Source organism: Eleutherodactylus coqui, chromosome 9, assembly GCF_035609145.1.
Source record: "Eleutherodactylus coqui strain aEleCoq1 chromosome 9, aEleCoq1.hap1, whole genome shotgun sequence".
NCBI lineage: Eukaryota > Metazoa > Chordata > Amphibia > Anura > Eleutherodactylidae > Eleutherodactylus > Eleutherodactylus coqui.
In genome coordinates this window covers 132,974,088-132,996,940 of record NC_089845.1, presented here as the reverse complement: position 1 = coordinate 132,996,940, position 22,853 = coordinate 132,974,088, and the positions used below count along the sequence as shown (strand labels likewise).

Below are 22,853 nucleotides of genomic sequence, written 5' to 3'. Positions count from 1 at the left end.
TTGGGGCCCCCCTTATTTTTTAGGAGAACTAAAAACTAAGCGACTGTAGAAAGTACATCACAGAGAGTATCTGATGTCATTAGGGCCAAAGGAGCCCCACTAAGTGTTAACATATGGAAATAAATACTACTTTTGATAAGATCATGTAGATTAGTCCCTATTGAGGACCCCGATTGATGGAACATATGGTAAAGCAGTTTAGTACAACCAGTTGTGAAAGATTTGGGATTCATCCTTCATCATGGTGTTCCTTCATTACTTACCTGCCATGGCCATCTAGAACCAAATGTACCTATTAGTCTATCATATATGGGAGCGACCATTACCTGAAATGAGAAGAGAGTCCATTCTGGGTGGAGGAACAGGCGGCTTAAACAGCTTACTAACATCTTCTTCAGGCAGAGATGGCTCTCCACGGCTCTGTCGCTGAATGTTTTCTTGCTGACGCCTTTGAATGTACTGGAAGGAAATAAATGACATGGATTATACGCAAAATTAACGTATCCATCAGTGCAGCACATCGCCTGGGGCTCCGAGCATCCTTCAATCTTTAGTACGGGTGTGACGCTCCGCTCCGACATTGCTGTGACGGGAGCCATCGGCCCTGGGAATTACCTACCGTAGCGGTGGATCATGCTGCATTAAGACATGTCATCGTTTTAATTCTCGTTCTTATTAAAACATAATCAACAGCAAAATATGAGCAGACATCTCCATTATAGCGCAGTCTAGGCGTGATGGACGCGTTATCGTGAAATGCAAACATGTAGGTCAACCATGTGTGAGGTTTCCAAAACTGGTCAGGTTAAGCACGGCTGCCCAGTGTAACGGGGGGCATCAGGGGTGCAAATAGTGGTAAGCAACGTGCAGTCCTCATGTTCACCTCAAACAGGTCCCGTAGGGGTGGTCTTTAGATCACCTTCTGTCCATATGCACCATTATAGGGGCCCCCCCCCCTCCGTTATGCTCAAGCAATAGTGCCTTCTCACACCAATGATAGCGGATCACTTGAGGACTTCACTCTTGAACCCCTGATATACCAGCCCGGTCAGATCCACTTTCTATTCTTGGAAAGCCTCTCAAAGTGAAAGGTATGAGATTGGTGGTGAAGGGATGAAGAGATGGGTGGGGGGGGGGGGGGGGGGGGTAATATTGGTATTGCAGCCCGATTCATTCAACGATTAAGTGGTCTCCCTAGCGTTGATCTGCGCTCTTTACGCCTCTATTGACCTAAACGTGCATGGCCCAGTCTGTGATCAGAACAGACCTCTTTCGGCAGTGGTACAATTTGCTCGCCAATACGATCTAAAACCCACCAGAAAAACTGCAGAGGACATTTTGGGACCCTAGGACTTTTACAACATGAGCTCTCCATAGGATCAATCAGTGGGCTCCTCACCCCAGTCTACAGAAGAGAGGGGCCGGGACTATGGCTCCGTCACGGTTTATATAAACACAGCAACAATAGGACTGAGCGGCAGTACCAGGGGCATCCGTATGTCTATGAACGCCATTGGAGCCGGTTTACTAACACTGCCAAGTAGTTAGTGCAACGTACACTAGACAGTCTTAAAGGGGTTAGAACAAAACTGACTTTAATCACCCATCTTCAGGATTAGTGACCAAGAATCTGATCAGTGGTGGTTCTCTTCTGGTCCAGGTCCCATTTTCAGCCGGTTAAGATGGCTGACACAATCTTAGCACTAACTAATCTCTGCAGTATTAGACTACTAATACAATATATACCTGCTCTCTGATTGGCCAGAACGCATACCTGCTCTCAGCATTGGCCAATCAATGATCAGTACACAATGTACATTAGTTAGAAAATTGCTGCAGCCATCTTGGGCAGCTGAAAACGGGGGCCAGGAACCAGTGGATCACATGGGCGGCAGAGAAGAACAAGTACAGTTAATATAACCCACCCCCTCAATCCTGAGACAGAATTTTGTCCAGGGGGTAGTGTTAATGACATAAATGGGTCATGGACAATCCCTTTACCTCTCCTCTAAAAGGGAGAAAACTGTCTGTCTTTACATATCGGGTAGGTTAAAAAAATAAATAAAAAAAATTATATATATATATATATATATATATATATATATATATATATATATATATATATATATATATATATATATATATATATATATATATATATATATATATATATATATATTTACTATACATAATATATAACAAAAATACAAACCAAAAAACCCTTTAAAGTGACCTTTCATTCCTGCTTCTCTGACTACTTGATGCAAGGTGTATTCGTATGCACTGGTAGTCAGTCACTACATGATTGGCCAGTGCCGATGTGAGCAGCCATGGCCAATCAAAGTAGCCAATCAAACTAGCAATGAATGCTGACCCACCATGTGCAGCAGGTAGTCAGAGAAGCCGTGCGGCCATCTTTGTCTAGGAACGGAGGGTCGCTTTAAGTTATCTTCTACCTGGAAAAGTCCACTAGGATCCAATATGGCTACCATGATAGCTTAGCCAGCCTTATCCCTATCTGGCAAGCGTCAAGTCCTGCAGGCACTGTAATGGACGCCAATACTGGCTGACTCGGAAGTAAAAAAAAAATAAAAAATAAAAAATAAATAGAGATCTTATATTAGAATTCTGACAGATAATTTTACAGAAAACCCCAACCCCCATCAGAACGGCCGGCGCCTGGGCACTGGGAGGCTTACAGCCGGCAGTAACAGGTAATAACAGCGTCTGCATTACATCTCCCAGCTAACAGAGCAGTAAAACAGGTTCTTCACCTCTCGCAAAATTAAGTTTGATCTTTTAATTACCTTCAATAATGATTTAAATTTACTTTCCCGGCTGCTCCTGGAGGGATTGCGCTCGGCTGTGCTTCGCAGGCTCCTATAAATGCTGCTTATTATTTGCTGCTCGCCGACGGACGATACAGGCATTATTGCAGGGAGCGGACGTGGCTGTGACAGGCATTAGGACGCAGAAATTGGCGGTATGACGAGCCGTGGGACCCCGCACCTGGCCGCTGATGCGCGGGGTATTGATGCTCTGTATATTACTGTGTCGCAGATGGAACATTACACAATATAGAATTTATCATCTGATAATATGGATGTTATTTAATGCTAAAGAACTCCGTTACAGAGAATACACGCGGGGATGTGAAGGAAGGACGGGCACTGAGGAGGGGGAGGGGGGGGGCGTAGTCACAACACAGAACTGCTTCATCATCTAGACGTCCGATGGACAACACGCAGCATGTAGCCAACTAGAGGGTGAGAATACTTGTGTATTATTATTATTAAGGGGTATTCCCATGAGTTGCTAATCAGAGGCGATCTGATCGCTGGGACCCCCACTGATCCTGAGACATCAGCTCAAATCCATTGCGAAGTTTAGGCAGCGCATGCACTACATTCACTTCAATGGGACTGTCGGAGATAGCTGAGCTTAAGCTCAGCTATCTCCAGCGCTTCCACTGAAGTGGATGGAGTGGAGACATGCATTGACTCCTTTGTACACACTTTGGGGCTGAAATCTGAGGATTGGTGGAGGCCCCAGCTGATTAGTAAGTTATTTCTGATCCTGTGGATAGGAGATGACTGCCTGCAATGGGAATACCTCTTTGATGTTCCAATGCATTCAATCTAAAAGGAAGCAACTTAGCAAACTCTTACCGAGCAAATCTCCTACAGACCTACACCATCATACCAAAAGTCCCACTTCTAGCCATTTTCAGACTACTCCGTACATTGCGCAGTGGCCAGGGTTAGTACTGCAGGCTGAATCCTATTGCAGGGAATGGGACTCTGCATGCAATAGCAACCCTGGCCACTCTGCAATGTACAAAGCCGCTAAAGGGGTTGTCACACTTCTAGCTGTTTTCAAAAGGGGTTGTTCCACTAATACAAGTTATCCCCTATCCACAAGATAGGGAATAACCAGCAGACTGGGGGGGGGGGGGGGGTCCATCACCTGGGATTCTGCTTGGCTAACTGTATTCCACCTGTCCAATTAAAATGAATGCAGCAGAAGCGCAGAGCATGTGCAACCACCTCTCCTTTCATTTGTGGATGCATGACATGCCTGTTCTCAAGATTGGTGAGAGTCCCAGCAGTTGGACACCCACCCCAAAGGCATCATCTGTCGCAGGAGATTTAGAAGGTCCCCATATATCTTTTCTTTAATGTAAACAGGGAAATGAAAAAAGGATCACTAGCATAAAAATGATGACATATCCCTAGGAGATATCACTTTGTGAATAGTGAAGGTCTGTCTGTCCAGCACCCCACCGATCCTCAGAATTAACTGGCACTGCAGACCCTTAAGTTTTCCACTTGACGCTGAAGGGCACAACTGTAGGGGAAAACTGAAGTGGCTGCTTTACTAAACTAGCCATGCCGACCCTTTATTTTCCGGACGGGTTGGGGTCCTAGTGGTTAAATCTCCATGGCATCTTACTACTACATTATTCTCATCTTGGCACGTTATCCCCCATCTACATTATAGAGGATAACTTGCTAATGCGGCCGGGGCAATTTTTCTGGATTGATGGGGATCCCAGCAGTTGGGCCTCCACCAATCGGCAAGTTATTCCCTATCCTGTGCACAGAAGATAACATCCGAAGTGGGAATACTCCTTTAAATTGACTGATCTGGATTGATCAACCACCTAATCTTTGCAAGTCTTCCAAAGCCCCTGACAGCAGATGTTGATGCAGAATCGGCCATGTTGAATTTTTAATATGCCCGATCCTTTGTTGCTGCTGGAAATAAGCAGCTGCCACATGATTTGGCAGCAGCTTACTTGTCACTCCCCAGTGAATTATGGGAGCAGTTGAAGTTTGCCGACAGCTCTTCGACTTATGTGGCCAACATTATTTCTGCCATTATACACCCATTATGGGATGTGCTATAAACCTCTAAACGGGTTTTCCAGGAAAATACTATTGGCTGATCTATCCTAAGGATCGGTCATGAAAAGTAAATGGATTGGGTTCCGCCGCTTGGGAACAATAAGCAGATTGGGTGCCCACTGTCAACACCGCAATACACAGGGGTCATAGCAGAAGCTGCTGTCCCCTCTCTGCAACTGCAGGCACAGCTCTTATTAAAATAAATGAGAGCTGCACCTGCAGTTACAAGTGCCGACCACTACATCCGGGTCAGAGCAACAGCTTCTGCCCTGAGCCTTGTGCACTGCGGCCCTGACAGTGTGTGCCCGATCAGTTGGGGTCCCGAACGGCAGACCGGAGCTGATCAACTATTGATGACTTATCCTGAGGATACGTCATCAATAGTATTTTCCTGGAAAACCCCTTTAAGGAGATTAAGTAAATATTAAGCTCACTGCTCGGAAGCATAAATCAAATATAAAGACACATACATTACAGGAACAATTAGTAAGAACTATAAAGGTTTCGCCGCTCGGCCATTAGAGCGATGCAATCAGTGCCGGATAGGAGGTGTTTACGGTTGGTATTTAGACCATGAAACAAGGCGGCCATCACTTGTATAAATGACATTTACAACAGAACACAAGATTTCTATTGGAATAAACTTCCCCGGAAGAAACGAGAATTTGGCTGATTGATGTTGGAGATATTAAGCACGTTGTAATAAACCAGAACCGGAGCAATTAGGAATAAATGAAGTCTGCATGGATGAACCTTCTCCTCTGGTTTCATACGATAAAATTCTATTCTTCTGAGTGATATTCTGCGAGAGATAACGTTGTAAACATATTTAATGACTGTGGTTCCGCTCGTCTCCAAAGTGCCTTTAAAGAGGTTGTTGTTTTCCAGAAACAAATCCTAAAAAATAGTTTATGTACTTCTGGCAGGATTGTTTCATTATTCCACATAGGAGATGAGGGGAAGAAGTGATCATAAAGAAGGAGCGAGGAAGACGGGACCTCTGGTGAAGAACAGGTCTCCAGACCAGCAAACGTGGAGCGCACATAACTCCACCTGACACCATCTAACCGACATAAGGTCCGACCAGTAACCTTATATAACCTGAGTAATGTCACCAGAACCTTCTCAGGCTACAGTATAACCCGAGTAACAATGTCAGACCCTTCTCAGGCTACAGTATAACCCGAGTAACAATGTCAGACCCTTCTCAGGCTACAATATAACCCGAGTAACAATGTCAGACCCTTTTCAGGCTACAATATAACCCGAGTAACAATGTCAGACCCTTCTCAGGCTATAATGTAACCCGAGTAACAATGTCAGACCCTTCCCAGGCTACAGTATAACCCGAATACCAATGTCAGAACCTTCTCAGGCTACAGTATAACCCGGGTAACAATGTCAGACCTTTCTCAGGCTACAGTATAACCCAAATAACAATGTCAGACCCTTCCCAGGCTACAATATAACCCGAGTAACAATGTCAGACCTTTCTCAGGCTACAGTATAACCCAAGTAACAATGTCTGACCCTTCTCACGCTACAATATAACCCGAGTAACGCTGTCAGACCCTTCTCAGGCTACAATATAACTCGAGTAACGATGTCAGACCCTTCTCAGGCTACAATATAACCCGAGTAACGATGTCAGACCCTTCTCACGCTACAATATAACCCGAGGAATAATGTCAGACCCTTTTCACGCTACAATATGACCTGAGTAACAATGTCAGACCCTTCTAACGCTACAATATAACCCGAGTAACAATGTCAGACCCTTCTAACGCTACAATATAACCCGAGTAACAATGTCAGACCCTTCTAACGCTACAATATAACCCGAGTAACAATGTCAGACCCTTCTCACGCTACAATATAACCCGAGTAACAATGTCAGACCCTTCTCACACTACAATAAAACCCGAGTAACGCTGTCAGACCCTTCTCACACTACAATATAACCCGAGTAACGCTGTCAGACCCTTCTCACGCTACAATATAACCGAGGAATAATGTCAGACCCTTCTCACGCTACAATATGACCTGAGTAACAATGTCAGACCCTTCTCATGCTACAATATGACCCAAGTAACAATGTCAGACCCTTCTAACGCTACAATATAACCCGAGTAACAATGTCAGACCCTTCTCACGCTACAGTATAACCCAAGTAACAATGTCTGACCCTTCTCACGCTACAATATAACCCGAGTAACGCTGTCAGACCCTTCTAGGGCTACAATATAACCCGAGTAATGAGGCCATATCCTTCTCAAGCTACAGTATCACCTGAGTAATGTTATCAGACCCTTCTCACACTATGGTGTAACTGGAATAACAATGCCAGACCCTTCTTATACTACAGTGTAACCTGAGTTATGACGTTACATCCTTCTCGGGCTACAGTATCACCTGAGTAATGTCGCCATACGCTTCTCATGCTACAGTATAACCTGAGTAATGATGTCAGATAGGTTATGCTGCTACATGAGAAGTAACGTCAGACCCCTCTCGTGCTACAGTATAACCTAAGTAATGATGTCAGATAGGCTGCATGAGAAGTAATGTCAGACCCCTCTCGTGCTACAGTATAACCTGAGTAATGATGTCAGATAGGCTGCATGAGAAGTAATGTCAGACCCCTCTCGTGCTACAGTATAACCTGAGTAAAGATGCCAGACCCTCTAACACTACAGTATAACCTAGCTAATGATGCTAGGCCCTTCTCAGGTTACAGAATAACCTAAGTAATGTTGTCCGATCCTTCTCATACTATAATCGACATATTAAAATCTTTCAATGAGAATATTCATTGGTTTATTACACTTGCTAAAACGTGCTGCTAGTGGTATGACCTACAGCGATCAATAAGTCACGATCACTGGGTTACTGGTAGGAGACCGCTTCTGGACCTCAGCGGACCCAAGTCAGTTCACTAATGTGGGCGAAGAGCAGCATCTTCTGCTTTAACAACGGTAGCTTAGCACATAGACACCCCCATGTCAAAAGGGAGAACTCAAATGGATAGTTTTAGTTCACGCTTATGTCAGGGCTCGTTCACATCACAGGTTTTGATTTCCATTCTGCATTTCCATCAAAGGAGCTGCAAAATGGAGAAAAATTGATCCGTTTTGAAATCCCGCTGATTCCTGAGCTTCAGTTATACTCAGGTCAATTCTGTTCGCTTTGTGTTTTCGAAGTGAAAATTATAGTGCAGACTGCTGCGTTATTGTTCCTGCGAACAAAACCGAAAACAGAAAGCACTCCTACTTGTACGTTACAGTCAATAGGTGATGGAACTGAACACGGTTGTGATGTCCCTTTAACCGATCGGTTTTTAAATGAGCATGTGCAGGTTAGAAAGACAAGAATACAAAACAGATCGGTTAAAAACGGGTGCAAACTGAACAAAAACAAAACAAATACTGGTTAAAAGAAACACAAAGTTTCTAACAAATTCGTCAAAGCAAAAAAAAAAAGGATCTGTTCAAAAAGGAAATCAAAACGCTGATGTGAACGAGCCCTTTAGGGGGTTTTCCGGTAAGTTTTTCACTCTAGGCTATTCTGCACACCCACTTGCCAGTCCAGGCGAACGATAATTATTATTTCCATGGCAATACCAAGTGATTCTCGTGTTCAGGCGCCCAGTTACGCGATGCCACTTCACCTGATTCTTCGTCCGGTGACACACCATTCCGTTCGGAGCACAGTTTCCTTCCATGACTCGGAACGGCACATTCAGGACGATGGATTTTCTCGTCCATTCTCATTGAGACGCGAATGCGCAGATTGTCGCTGCTACTGTACATGCGCCAGCGCCACTATCAAAGATTGCTGGGTGAAGTGTTAAAGTAGTAAGCAAAACCCATTGATCACAAGGTCGATCAGGAGACTGATGGAACGACTGCACAACCTGTGAGAGGTAATCTTCAGTATTAAGGGGCCCTAACAGCACTAAGTGATGGGCGTTTAAGGTTTGACATGACAACTAGAAAACCCCTTTAATATCTAGAATCTTAAAAGGGGCTGTCTACTGATTCCATTTGCCAAAGGTTATGGGGGGTGGAATCTGGGGCAATGTGCTAATCGTCTTGTAGGCCATACTTTTAAAGGGGCTGTCTCTGATGCGAAAGAAAAGATTAGTCCTGCCTGCATATACTGTACTTAAAAAAAAAAAAAAAAAAGTAAAATAAAAATAATGCGTACATATTAACCCCTTGCAATCCAATTTTGGATTCAGGGTTTCCTAGGGGGCTTTCTTTCTGTCATCATACAATGGCGCCACCTGCAGTCTAGAGAGCTAGTACAGTGGTATGTGACATGCTGGAGAGGCCCCTGACAACAGAGCAGCCAGTAATACACAGTAAGAATACCCTGCCGGACGTCTTCTGACATCGGAGCTGTACAGCCTTCAATAAGAATGTCTTCAGATTGAAGACAGTGGATTAGAAAGGGTTAAAGGTCAAAAATGCCCTAGCAATAAAGTTGTTAAAAAGTTACAAACACAAACAGTTACCAGAAAATAGAAGAAAATGTCAAATGCATCTGATGTGAGGTTATTCTCTTCTAGCCTATCTAAATATAGTAAATAAATTACTGGTAAATGAAAACCTTAGTTATAGACATCTGTGTCCACACACTGAATGCAGAAAGCTTCCCCTCTCACAGCGGGAAACCCCAGCATAAACTGAGGAAACCATCAGCAGGTGAGATACGGGCAACTGCCAAGTCTCTCTAGAGAGTGCAGCTTGGCGAAGTTTTGATGCAGTTTCTGAAGCCAATGCCAGCAAAGTGTCATAAAGAGAGGGGAAACATATAGGAATGGATGCCTTTACACAGCGGGAAACCCCAGCACAAACTGAGGAATCTATCAGTTACAAGCAACAGCCAAGTCTCTCTAGAGAGTGCAGATTGGCGAAATTTTAGAAGCCAATGCCAGTAAAGTGTCATAAAGAGGGGGGTAAAACATACAGGAATGGATGTCTCCTTCTCACAGCGGGAAACCCCAGCACAAACTGAGGAATCTGTTAGCAGGTATGTTACAAAAAACTGCGAAGTGTCTCTAGAGAGTGCAGCTTGGTGCAGTTTTCATGCAGTTTCTGAAGCCAATGGCAGGAAAGTGTTGTAGAGAGGTGAAACCTATAGGAATGGATGCAATGTGATTTAAATGCGACGAGCATACAATTATCCATCAGCACTTCTATAGTGGATAAAAAGTTCACCTAGCTATAATTTTATACTGAGGTCACTGCTCTTGCTTCTGAGCATGGGTATTCTACTGGAGCACGGTCAGGTACCTACCTGATGTTTTTGTTGCTGCTGCTTGCTGGCGTTCCTCAGGTATGTGTTGTACTTCACAATGTCCTGGCTCATTTCATCCACTCGGTCCATAAGGAGCTGAAGACTCTTCTCCAGATGATTACTGCACAGGGAAATAGGACAAGCGTTAGGATTCAGAAGAACTCAGCGGACACCTACAGATGTGGCAAAGTTCAGCTTGACTGATAACTTTCTGCAATAGGTTATCTTATGCCATTGAAAAGCTAATCTCTAAATGCAACAAAACCATTGTAAAGCAATTGAAATGGCAAATACAGTTACCGTGTTAATAGTTCATTGGACCTTTGTTGTGTCTGTAGTGATTACACAGTCCACCTCTTGAGCATTTGATTGCAGGAAACGGTGGCACTATATGTGATGGTGTCACTGAACACGCTAAGGAGACAGCGAAGAGCACTTCACTGCAGCTGACTATACAAAGGAAAGTGAAGAGACTCTGAACATGAAAGCCCCCGAACACTTGCTGTCTAGTCCGGCCCTCAGACATATGGTGTAAACAAGCATTCAAGATAAAACCGCATCAGCTGCGACACAAATGAAGAGGCAACGCTGCTTAATAAAGGCGGAAAGCCAAGGAGCATTACTGGGTGGAAAGCCTTCAACATAAGCCATTCCGCAGCACTACACTCAAGGGCCTTGTGGGCGGAGTCAGTGTTCGATGCTGAATCGGGACAGCGGTTCATTTTGGGAGACGTAGTTTTCTTAACCCCTTTTGTGTCCTAATGACCAATGCACAATTTTGATATACAGTTTCTTTATATTTTGCCAATTTTGTACACTCCAAGAGCCGTAACGTTCGCATTTTTCCATCAACACAGCTCTTTTAGTCTTCCTTTATCCCATATTTGGGTCCTGAACATTTTGATCATTTTTTTTTTTCTACAGAAGCAAGGTTAACAAAACCTGCAATTTTAGCCCTTTTTCCTCTGTATTCATTTCTTTGTATGGTGTATGCTATACCGAGCGGTATAAACAGATTACATCAATTCTGCAAGTCAGTAAGATTACAACAATACCAAATCTATATGGTTTACTATCTTGCTACTTTTTCACTTTTTTTTTTTTTTTTGCGCATTTCATTCGAAGAAATGATGCGCAAAAAAAAAATAAATATTTTTTCCGTCTACTGTGCTGTTTGAGGTTTTTTGTTTTTGCAGGACAAATTTTACTTTTTATCGGTACGATTTGGTAATCAACATGACTTTCAATTGTTTTTTATTCCAATATTTGTAAGACAAGATCTATAAAATTAGCCATTTTCACCATTTTTTTTTTACTGCGTGCACTGCACAGATTAAGTAATGTATTTCACTTTTTTCCTCTGGATCAGCACGAACGCGGCGATATCAGATTCGTGATTTTTTACTTATACACTTTCTTTTATATTTGCCCCACTATAGGAACTGAATATCTCTATTTTTGATGATTCTTGTAATACACCGCTATACTTCAGTATAGCGGTGTATTATATTGCTGATGAATACTGAGCCACATAGACCACTGTGCATGGCAGACCAGGAGGTCATCTTTAAGCCTCCAGGTGCCATGGCAACCGATTAGGACCCCATAATTGTGGAGTCCAATGTGTGACAAAGGGAGCCCCCGCCATCTGTCAGCCTATTAAATGCTGCGGTCGCACTGACATCTAAAGGGTTAAACAGCAGGATCAGAGGTTTCTCGGGTCCCTGTTAGAGCAGATGCTGGGCTGTCAACTGTAAAAAGGCGCTGCAATAGAATAAAACCTATTAGTAACCGTGGTCAATAGGCAGATGGGCAGTCACTAAGGGGTTAAGGCATCTTTACACGGAGCAAATCATTCAGATAGTCGTTCAGAAAAGCCGTTGAAACGTACAAACGACAGTTGCTCGTTTGCTTCTACATCATTTATTGGTAAGCGGAAATAAAACGACCAGCGAGTGATGTATTGCTCCTCACCCTCTCTGTAGCCGGGTCTAGACTGAAGACTATTGCTTGCATCTGCCCTTTCGAGCGATTATACAGCCGGTAGTCGTCCTGTGTAGCGGTACCTTTATGTATAGGTTTTCACTTTTGTCACATTCATTATTGCATTGCTCGATGACTGCATCCTCGATGGATCCTTCCCCGGCTGGGATTCCTTTATTCTGTTCCAATGAAACAGGGTGACAGAATCCCCCAAAAGGGATTTGAACATCCTCTTAGAGGTTGGCCATACACCCTCTAGCCTGATCTTACATCCGGTAAGGAGAGACACAACAGCATGCAACTATCCGACAGCCAGCGAGTATCATGCACCGGTCCCATTAATTAGGGAAAAGGGCCCCAGACTTGTCATCATGCCCAATCGTGGGAGTGTAAGCATGGACACCCCTTTTCAGTAAATGGGGCCAATTCAGACATAACGTGAACAATGCTTCCTCCCCCATCCCAACCTCATAGAAGCTTCCTTTATAAGAGGGCTTCTTCCAAGAACAAGTTATCCCCTACCCACAGATTGTCTGATGGGTGGGGGCCTGAGCACCAAGACCCCCACTGATTAGGAGAACAGGGGTACCGAGGTGCCCTTACTGAATGGATTGGTGATTAAGCATGTTCCAATTCAAGCGATTGGCTAGCAGCAGCCCCATTAAAATAAATGAAGCGCCAGTGCACATGCTCAACCATTACTCCCTCCATTGGGGGACGCTCTGGACCCCTGTCCGCCCTTATGGTTGGAGCTCAATCGATCAGACAATTATCCATATTCTGTGTATAGAGTGTTTTCTTTGTAGAGGAAAAAAGAAAAAAAACCTTTTATGGGTGTTTAACCCCGTAACAGTAAAAGGGTATACATGTACGCCAGCCAGTTATAAGGTCTGCATGGAGCAGGTCTGGGAGTACAGCCAGCTCCATACACGGCGGGTGCCAACTGTCACCTTGGCGCAAGAACCACAATCAGTGATCACGCCGACCGATGCTGTTAACCCTTTAAATACTGCTAAAGGAAAAAGTAAGAGAAACACCATAATTCTGCTTCTTTGCTAACCCAGTCTTCAAAAAAAATGTTTTTTTCTTTTACAAACTGATCAAAAACTCACATGTACTACAAAGCGGTACTAATAGAAACCACGGGTAGTCCCACAAGACGACGGGCCTTCACACAATCCCACACAAAACCGTTATGGTGATCAGAAGATGGTGGCAACATTTCCCTTAAAAAACACTTTTTTTTTTAAGTAGTACAAGAAAATAAACAAAAACCTAAATTTGGTTAAACATAAATCGCACTGACCCAAAGAATAACTTTATTGGGTCATCTCTGTCACAGTGTGCATGCTATAAAAACACTAGCCCCCAAATATGGGGAAACTGCATTTTTTCCTTCATTTCACTGCCCTTGGGAAGTTTCCCAGTACATTAAATAGTAACATTGAAAAATACAACTTGTCAGACCAAAAAAGGCCCCAAACGTCTATCAATGAAAAAGTAAAAATATATCTGTAAGTGAATTGGGGGGGGGGGGGGGCAGTGGAATTGAAAATGGGGACCATCCTTAAGGGGTTAATGAAATTCAAGAAGGGTCGGTGTTGTCCATGGACTGTCTGGTACTCCGCATGTCTTGTTACCATCCACTTAAGACAATGCTACTCCTGTACTGAACACTGCGGCTTCCATTCCCACTGCTGCAGCGAGCCGCAGACTTGGGGACGATCCACGAGGTTCCCATGATGTATCCAACACTCCCCCATCCTATAGAGCTCAGCACACAGCTGCGAGCCTCGTAATATACAGGGCGGACACAGCGAGCCAAACAGATGCTTCTGGGAGCCAACACAGGAGCCCGTCCAAGCAGGTCTACAATATAATAGCCAAGAGTGGGACAATGGGACGGAGCGGCCAAGAGGAGGGACTACTGGGACCTACAGAAACATTTAATGATGTGCTGCAAGTGGAAAAATGTATTTGTTATTAAGGGACTCCCCTCCCTCGGTATCTGTGCCTCTATACGGTAATGGATGTAACATCGCGCTCGCTAACTGCCAAGTCCGTGTGTCCAGTCCCATTACACAGGTCAGCTGCATGGGATATTTTAGGTACATTTGGTGTTTTTTAAGGTGCCGAATCCAAAAATGGCCTTTATTTCCCCCCATTACGTACAGCGTTTTTTTGCAATATATGAGGGGTTTACATTATAAATGCAGATGAGCAATGAAAGAAAAAACCACCACAAAACCAAAAACACAATTACAATAATTGTATAATAAATGATTATTTTCAGGACGTTAATGTAGAGAAAACTAATATCGCAGAAAACCGATAACGCAGGCGTACATGAGGCAACGTACAGACCGGGGGGCCTTAAAGACTGGCTGATGCCCGACAGTCTTCAAAGACGAGGAGTGGTCCGCTCTGTTCTAATTAAGTCAGGGGCATCTTTAGGCCCGCTGCACACGGGCGTATTTGAACTGTGGGATCTGGAGCGGACGTTCGCCTCCGGATCCCGCAGCAAATACTGCCCATAGGACATGCGGACCCCTTCTGTATCAGTCTATATCCCCCCATTATCTGTACTATGTAAGCTCGCTGGAGCCCCTCACCCCTACTGTCTCCAACTGATTACTACATGTAGCCGTGGTTTGGTTTCTGTTCCCCGTCTTGTAAGCGCTGTGGAATATGTTGCCGCTATATAAATATTATTATAGATGGAGATAGTCTTATCAGATGTTGACCGTGATAAACCTGCGGCACGCCGGCTTTTTTTTGCCATCTGTGTAAAGTCAGTTTAAAAAAAAGACAAAAAACCCAGACCATACACGGTCCCATATTATGGACTATAACCCAGACCGTACACGGTCCCATATTATGGACTATAACCCAGACCGTACACGGTCCCATATTATGGACTATAACCCAGACCGTACACGGTCCCATATTATGGACTATAACCCAGACCGTACACGGTCCCATATTATGGACTATAACCCAGACCGCACACGGTCCCATATTATGGACTATAACACAGACCGTACACGGTCCCATATTATGGACTATAACCCAGACCATACACGGTCCCATATTATGGACTATAACCCAGACCGTACACGGTCCCATATTATGGACTATAACCCAGACCGCACACGGTCCCATATTATGGACTATATATAACCCAGACCGCACACGGTCCCATATTATGGACTATAACCCAGACCGCACACGGTCCCATATTATGGACTATAACCCAGACCGTACACGGTCCCATATTATGGACTATAACCCAGACCGTACACGGTCCCATATTATGGACTATAACCCAGACCGTACACGGTCCCATATTATGGACTATAACCCAGACCATACACGGTCCCATATTATGGACTATAACCCAGACCGTACACGGTCCCATATTATGGACTATAACCCAGACCGTACACGGTCCCATATTATGGACTATAACCCAGACCGCACACGGTCCCATATTATGGACTATAACCCAGACCGCACACGGTCCCATATTATGGACTATAACCCAGACCGTACACGGTCCCATATTATGGACTATAACCCAGACCGTACACGGTCCCATATTATGGACTATAACCCAGACCGTACACGGTCCCATATTATGGACTATAACCCAGACCGTACACGGTCCCATATTATGGACTATAACCCAGACCGTACACGGTCCCATATTATGGACTATAACCCAGACCGTACACGGTCCCATATTATGGACTATAACCCAGACCGTACACGGTCCCATATTATGGACTATAACACAGACCGCACACGGTCCCATATTATTGACTGTGACAACACAATAGCTAAAAATAACTTTTTTTTTTCTTTTTTTTAATGCAAGTGTGGACCTAGCCTCAGACCGAGCAGGAACACATTCTACTAGGCAGGGGTACCCAGTTGTGAATTTCTTCACACATTTCCAGGAGGTACAACAGAGGAATAGCAAAACTCCAGCATTATTATTTCCGGTGGACACACATTCACTAAAACAGACATGTCCCAGAGAGGTGTAGGATTCTCAGATTCGCCAATCGCAAACCAGGCGAATGAAATCATTAAGGAGACTATAAGAGGGACAGACGAGGCCCCTGTTGGCGTGACGGCAGCACGGGCGCACAGGTAAGATCTGAGGTAAACCAGAATCTGGCGCCCGAGTGGGGTCAGCTTCCCCCATCTTGCCGCCACCTGAATATTCCAGCCCGTTTCCTATCCTCCATCTAACATTTACCTCATAGAGGTGTCTGTCGGGAACAAGTGTGACAAGGGACAATCTGCGAGGCCGGCGCGAGGAGCCAGCAGCCCCCTCACGTACCGCAGCCATAGATCACCATTTCCCCCCTCTCTTTTACGACGCTAACACTCCGAAAGAAAACGAGCTGCATGAGCGGATTTTATATGAAACTCTGGGACTCCGGCCGTGGAACAGGGAGTTATTGTTAGAACTTTGTGGTAACGCTGTGTTTGCTTCCGTCGCCACGGAAACCGAGGCCTGGAAACAGATAACTAAAACAGATGTGGTGCGAGACATGAAGTAACTGATAAGTACGGTCCAAGTGTACAGGCCCTTTTTATTTTCTTTCCATAGATCTCAATGGTGCGATACGCCCCCGTTGCTCCTATATAAGGGACGCCGCTGATTGACACGCCGCGGGTTTAATAAAGGGAAACCTGAACGAGGCACAACAGCGGACATTAAAGACACGAGACGACTCCCAAAGTAAAGAAGAAATCCGAAAACTCAGCATGCCTGCAACGTACTGAAAAGACGCATTAACAACGCCGCAGACACGAAGAGGCGCAGACATAGCAGAGGCTAACTTGACATTTAACTCTCAGGGCGAGTGAGGAAATAGACCAATACAGATCTTGTCGCAAATTAAAGGCGATTCCGCAAATCTGCATGCATTATAGAAAGAGCGATTTTGCTTTTACACCCATTTTCCCCCCCATACATTGTACCCATAGTTTGCTGTGGAATTGATGCACGGTATGTGCGCCACATCTGAACTGCCCATAGTCAGTCTACGATCCATGCATCAATTAAAACAGTTTTCCAGAGCTATGGGGGTGGGGTGGGGAAATCAATATTTAAGTTGTGAAAAACTTTTTAAAATGGCCAGGGGGTATTCCCAAGACTAACCATCACCTCTCCATCATCCTATGAACGGGATCCATGCTCCCCGCCATACACCCCAACAATGCCATGGACTGTGAATGGAGCAGCAGCTGAGCACGTGCAGTACCGCGCCATTTATTGCTTTGTGGCTGACAGAAACCGTCAAATACAAGCGCTTGGCCATCTCCAGTAGTCACAATGAAAATGAACGGAGTTGCACAACCAATGTCCTGCTTACCGTGGGGGTGTAATGAGGAGGGAGAGGCAACAAGGGGTCCCCATTCTCTGGATTGGTGGGGGTCTCAGCAGCGAGACCTCCACAGATCAGACTTTTATTACCCATCCTATGGAAAGGTGATTAAAGTCAATCTTGGGAGTATCCCTTTAAGTTTCCTTTTTAACATGTATGTTTCGCAAGCAGAACATGCAAGTCAAGTCCACATGGCGAGGGAGAAGACCGCCAAATGTGGAGATTCTGATGCAGATTCTTCCACTGAAAGAATTGTTAGAAGTATATATATGTGCCGAAATAATCGCTCATCAACTACGGGGTGTGAGGGTCCCGGGCGGGCATGGATTTGGTATGTCAACCCTTCCCAACCGCACGCTCATTGGTTAACAAGTCCGCTGAACGCACATAAATAAGTACGAATGGTCTTCGAGTGAACACTTGCCGCTGCGGTGTCATGCTGCGCCAAAAGCAGCCATACATAATAGCAGCGAATGTTCTTTCGAAGACCAGGAGGGACTGTTCAGTTGAAGATGACTCGCACGTATTTATGCGTTTTCAGGAATCAATGATCATTAACCCTTTCCAATCCAATTTGTATCCTGGTTTTCCTAGGGGGCTTACTCTTTCTGCCATTATACAACCACGCTATCTGCTGGCTAAAGCCGGTACTGCATGAGGTGACACGTTAGAGAGGCTCCGACAGCAGAGAGGCTGGTAATATACAGTAAGAGAACCCCGGACGTCTTTCAACATCGGAGCTGTACAGCCTTAAATCATAATGTCTTTAGACGTCAGACAGTGGATTGGAAAGTGTTAAGTGAGAGGTGCGCACCGAGCAAGTGTACACCTCTGTGCAAAGCGTGACAATGGGATCCGTCCGATGCTGTTCAGCCACAGCGACGACTCTTTCCTGTTCCCTGAACAGCCCAGGAAAGTGGAACCCGAGCGCAGATGTGAAACCACCCTAAGAGTCCTTTTACGCCACGCGATTATCATTTGAATGAGTGAGTGAACTACATCAGAGTTAAGGTCCATTTACACGTAATGATTAGCGGTCAAAATTCGTCCAAACAAATTTGAGCGATAATCATTACGTGTGAATGCAAAAAAAAATTGCTAACTTGTCGTTAGCGGTGTTTAAGCTGACTTTTTCAGTCAGCTTTAAAAAAAACCTCGTTAGCTCGCTGGCTTGTCGTTCCATGTAAATGCCCCCCGCTCAGCGCTTCCCATAGGAGGTGAAGCGCGGACGAGAAGCCAGCGATCCAGCAGCAAGACTCTGTGTGAATGCTCTACACGAGCGGCGACCACCTTAGCGGTGACGTCAGCACTCGTCCTAAATACTGACGGCCCATGTAAAAGGGTCTTCCGCTCGTCTGCTTGGGGCAGCCTGTTTAGATAGGCAGACACATCATTAGCTCACTGAAACAAGAAAACATTCAGAGCCACAGTAATAGTGAATGAGGACGACTGACTGAGCGCTGCTTGAACTGAACGATAAGTGAATGAGCCAACGATGATTGTTATGTCGGACTAAAATGGCCATCAAAAAGTAAACGATTATCGTTCAGACCGTAGCCCGGCACCGCACTCCTATACAACCTGTCTAAAAGGAAAATCTGTCTCACAGTACAGCTAGAATCTCTTACGAAAGCTGCTCTACGATTGGTTGAAATGGGCAACAAATACTGATTCTTTTAGCCGTTTTTTTTTTTTTTTTTATTATTACACGTTTGCGGTGCCGGGCTACTTTTCCGTGGCCGACCCTCCAGAATCCTACAGGAATCCAGATGCTGACGTGCAGCTGTAATAGAAGTGAAATAAAATATATTACGAGCGCAAAACAAAGTAATGAAACACGAAATCATAAAATTAAAAAAAATAATAAAAAAAAAATGAACAAACAATAATAATTAAACATATAAACAAGCCCTGCACGTGCGAACGGCGCCCTCCGGCTTGATTTATAACTTGTCGGCGGTGGCCAGCAGAACGGTCCCGGGTCGTGAGCACTTTTATTTAATGATCATAAATATCCTGTCAGAGCGGGTCGTTACTTTAACAGCGCTAACCCCACTTACATAAAACAGTTGCCGGTCGGCAGCAACAAGAAATGTTGTTAGGGGAGAGCCGATGTGTGAACACCGTCAATAAAACCTGCCGCCCCAGGGGGAGGGCGAGGGGCTTTAGGAAAAGTGGCGAGATGAATTTGTGTGTAGTTAACGTCTGTGGGGAATTTACGGCGGGCGCTTAACCCTCCAGCTGCTGGGCTTAATGGAATAATAGACAAAAAAAATACAAAAAATACAAAAAAAAATACATTTTTGATATTTTAATGAAAAGCATAAAAAGCGATTGCGGTAACCCGACCCATCAATGTGTACATAGAAGCAGCATACGTTATGCATTACCCAGGAACACATACCCAGACGGGAAAGCTTTATAGTGTGTATCATGACATTCTATTACCCCGTTTTATAATGTTACCGGATCAGCTGAAGTGTTACGCCTGGCCTAACGCCCCACCTTCACCGGAGGTTTTATACATTCGCAAAAAAAAAAAAAAGCAGCCATCTGACATTTTTCCTGAGCCAATGAGATGATATATAGCGTGTCTGTCCGACGCGGCGGAATAACAAGTACTTAATTCAATGTATGCATTGTGTGGAATTTGATTTCGGGAGATCTGAAAATGGCAAAATGTCTTTGGCAGGCTGCGAAATTGTTTGCTACCACTACAAAGTAATAAATGTGAGCGGCGCTGCCCTGAGCTGAACCGCACGGTCATCGCTTTATCCCCCCTTGTTGAGTTTAGTGTATAAAAGCTTCATGAATCAGGAAACACATCTGTGGCTGTCAGGGACGCCGGCCGTTATTCGGAGGGTAAAGCTCGGCCCCGAGTCCCACGGCCGAGGGAGCGCAATAAAAAATAATAACAAGGTGATGTTTAGAAGGCTGTGTGATAAGGCGGGAACATGTCCAGGAAATGATGGAGACTGAAACGCTCGCTGATTGCGGTACATTACGAGCTTGCTCACAAATATGTTGGGTGATAAAATGTTCCCGGCGACAGACATTAGAAGGAGACTGTACCGCGCGGTGGTGTGCAGGGAACCGTACAAATACTAATGGACGTTAACCCTTCCTGACAGCTATATACATCCTAACTGTATCTGCCCTGTGCGGTTAGGGCATATATAGACTTCCACTGTACAAGTTGTGTATGCAGCGGCTCAGGAGTCGAATCGCGCTACTTCACCTTCAAATCAGATGAAGGTACCCGGGTGTAGAGGAGGACTGGGGAACGTCTTTTGCCTGAGTATGTTGTGCCAACAGTTAAAGCGGTTTTCCATGCAGCACCCGCTGTAAGTGCCAGGCAACACCCGGATTGGAGCAAGAAACGTTGCTCCGACCCCTTTCACACTGACCCTGGATATCCTGGCACTGACAGCGGGTGCTGCACGGAAAATCCCTTTAACTCTTGGCACAACATACTCAGGCAAAAGATATTCCCCAGTCATCCTTCACACCCGGGCACCCTTTTCTGATTTAGCTCAGACTCCTGAGCCCGCTGCATACACAAATTATACTGTGGAAGTCTATGTACGTCCTAACTGCATGGGGTATATGCAGTTAGGATGTATATAGCTGTCAGGAAGGGTTAATGTACATTTGTACAGGCGGAGGCTCTGCTATGGTCTGGGGATGTGTTACGTGGCATGATCTCGGTCTGTTGGATGTAGTGACAAGAACCATGAACACAGAGGTGTGCCTTGACATTCTAGACAATATTGTGCTCCCCACGATGTGACAATATTATGGGAATGGTCAGCCATACTTCCAACAAGACAACACATCTGGTCACAAATCCAATGCTGTTTTACGATGGTTTGAGGATATGGATTGGACTGGCTGCACGGACCTGAACCCTACTGAACATCTTCCATCTACTGTGAGAACGTGCCAGACATTTGCAGGGTGAATGGAGGGAAATACCAGCTGAAGTGCAACAGATGTTAGTAGAAAGTATGCCACAGAGAGTATCCACTGTCATTAGGGCCAAAGGAGCCCCACTAAGTGTTAACATACGGAAATAAATACTACTTTTCATTCTTGATCAGGTTCCTATTACATTTAGTAGGACAGTGTAAAGATAATGGCTTCCTCTTACTGACAGCAAGCCCTACAATCCAGGTCAAAAGCAGTGCTTCTAGAAGAGAATGCCTCCTTGGTACGGTATCTGAAGGAACACGTCCAGGACTGATAGGAAGGGATGAAGAAATACTCCGATATCTTACTGAACATTCCTCCTTCTTACCTGCTGGACAGACTAAGGAGTTCGTGCTTCTCAGCGACAGGCGCCTTCTTGTCCAGTTCCCATATCAGCACATTGATGAGATGGGAGTCCTTTATGACAATAGGCACCTCTTCAAACATGTGTTCGTAGGCGATGCTGGCCTTCTTCAGTCTGTGGAGAGGATGGGACGTTCATATCAGAGACAGCAATGATCAAGCTACAGCGGGCTTAACACTAAACATGCTTACTGTATAGCAAGGAGCGTAATAAAAACCTGTTGAGGCGTAATCCCTTCTGGAAGAGTAATGAGAATATATATATATTATCTCACACATATACACAAGGGTTAAACCTCAAAATAAGGTTTTAATTCCAGCTCTTGCTTCACAGTAGTATGTGTAGTATATACATATGTCATGTGGGTTGTATGCTGTGGGTTTCGAGAGCCAAGCCTGTTATTGACCCGGCGGGTATGAACTGCTTACGACAGGAGTCAACAGAAGACCTCCAAGTGAGATGTCTATACGCTCTTTGGGGACATACGGAGGTCATTAAAGGTGCTGTCAGCTTCATAACGGACGATCAGCGGCTCTTAGAATGGCTGTCTGTGTCTATGAAGCCAGATGCTCTGCACACATGGCAGTGCCCGCGGTTGGTAAGGCCCATTGAATTCAATGGGAACAGTTACACAAGCCTAGGACGCTCAGGTGTATACGGTGCAGTCAGCTTCCAGCTCTGTACATACGGGCAGCCAGTTGATTGCCAGGGGTGCTGAATGAAGGACCCCTGCTGATCAACTGGAGAAAAAAAAAAGGGGGGGGGGGGGTCAATGAAAAATAGAATTGTGGGAAATCCCCTTTAAGGGTGACTACCAACTTTTCCCAATTGTCAATGGGACTTCCTAATTTTAAAAACGCGACGCAATGCAACTTTGCGTTTTTAACATTAGAAAGTCCCAAAGGAATCTAGAAAAAAAAAAAAACG

General features: G+C 44.8%; 1 protein-coding gene across 1 annotated transcript in view; it reads right to left on the bottom strand.

Moving 5' to 3' along the window:
- EIF3H (eukaryotic translation initiation factor 3 subunit H) overlaps positions 1–22,853 on the bottom strand; it is a 153,135-nt gene that overhangs the window by 4,597 nt on the left and 125,685 nt on the right. Inside the window, exons 5-7 of the mRNA XM_066578525.1 lie at positions 21,891–22,040; positions 10,209–10,329; positions 327–459 (exon numbers count right to left, since the gene is read on the bottom strand). Coding sequence (XP_066434622.1) covers positions 327–459; positions 10,209–10,329; positions 21,891–22,040 — 404 coding nt within the window. The remainder of the gene's footprint in view (positions 1–326; positions 460–10,208; positions 10,330–21,890; positions 22,041–22,853) is intronic.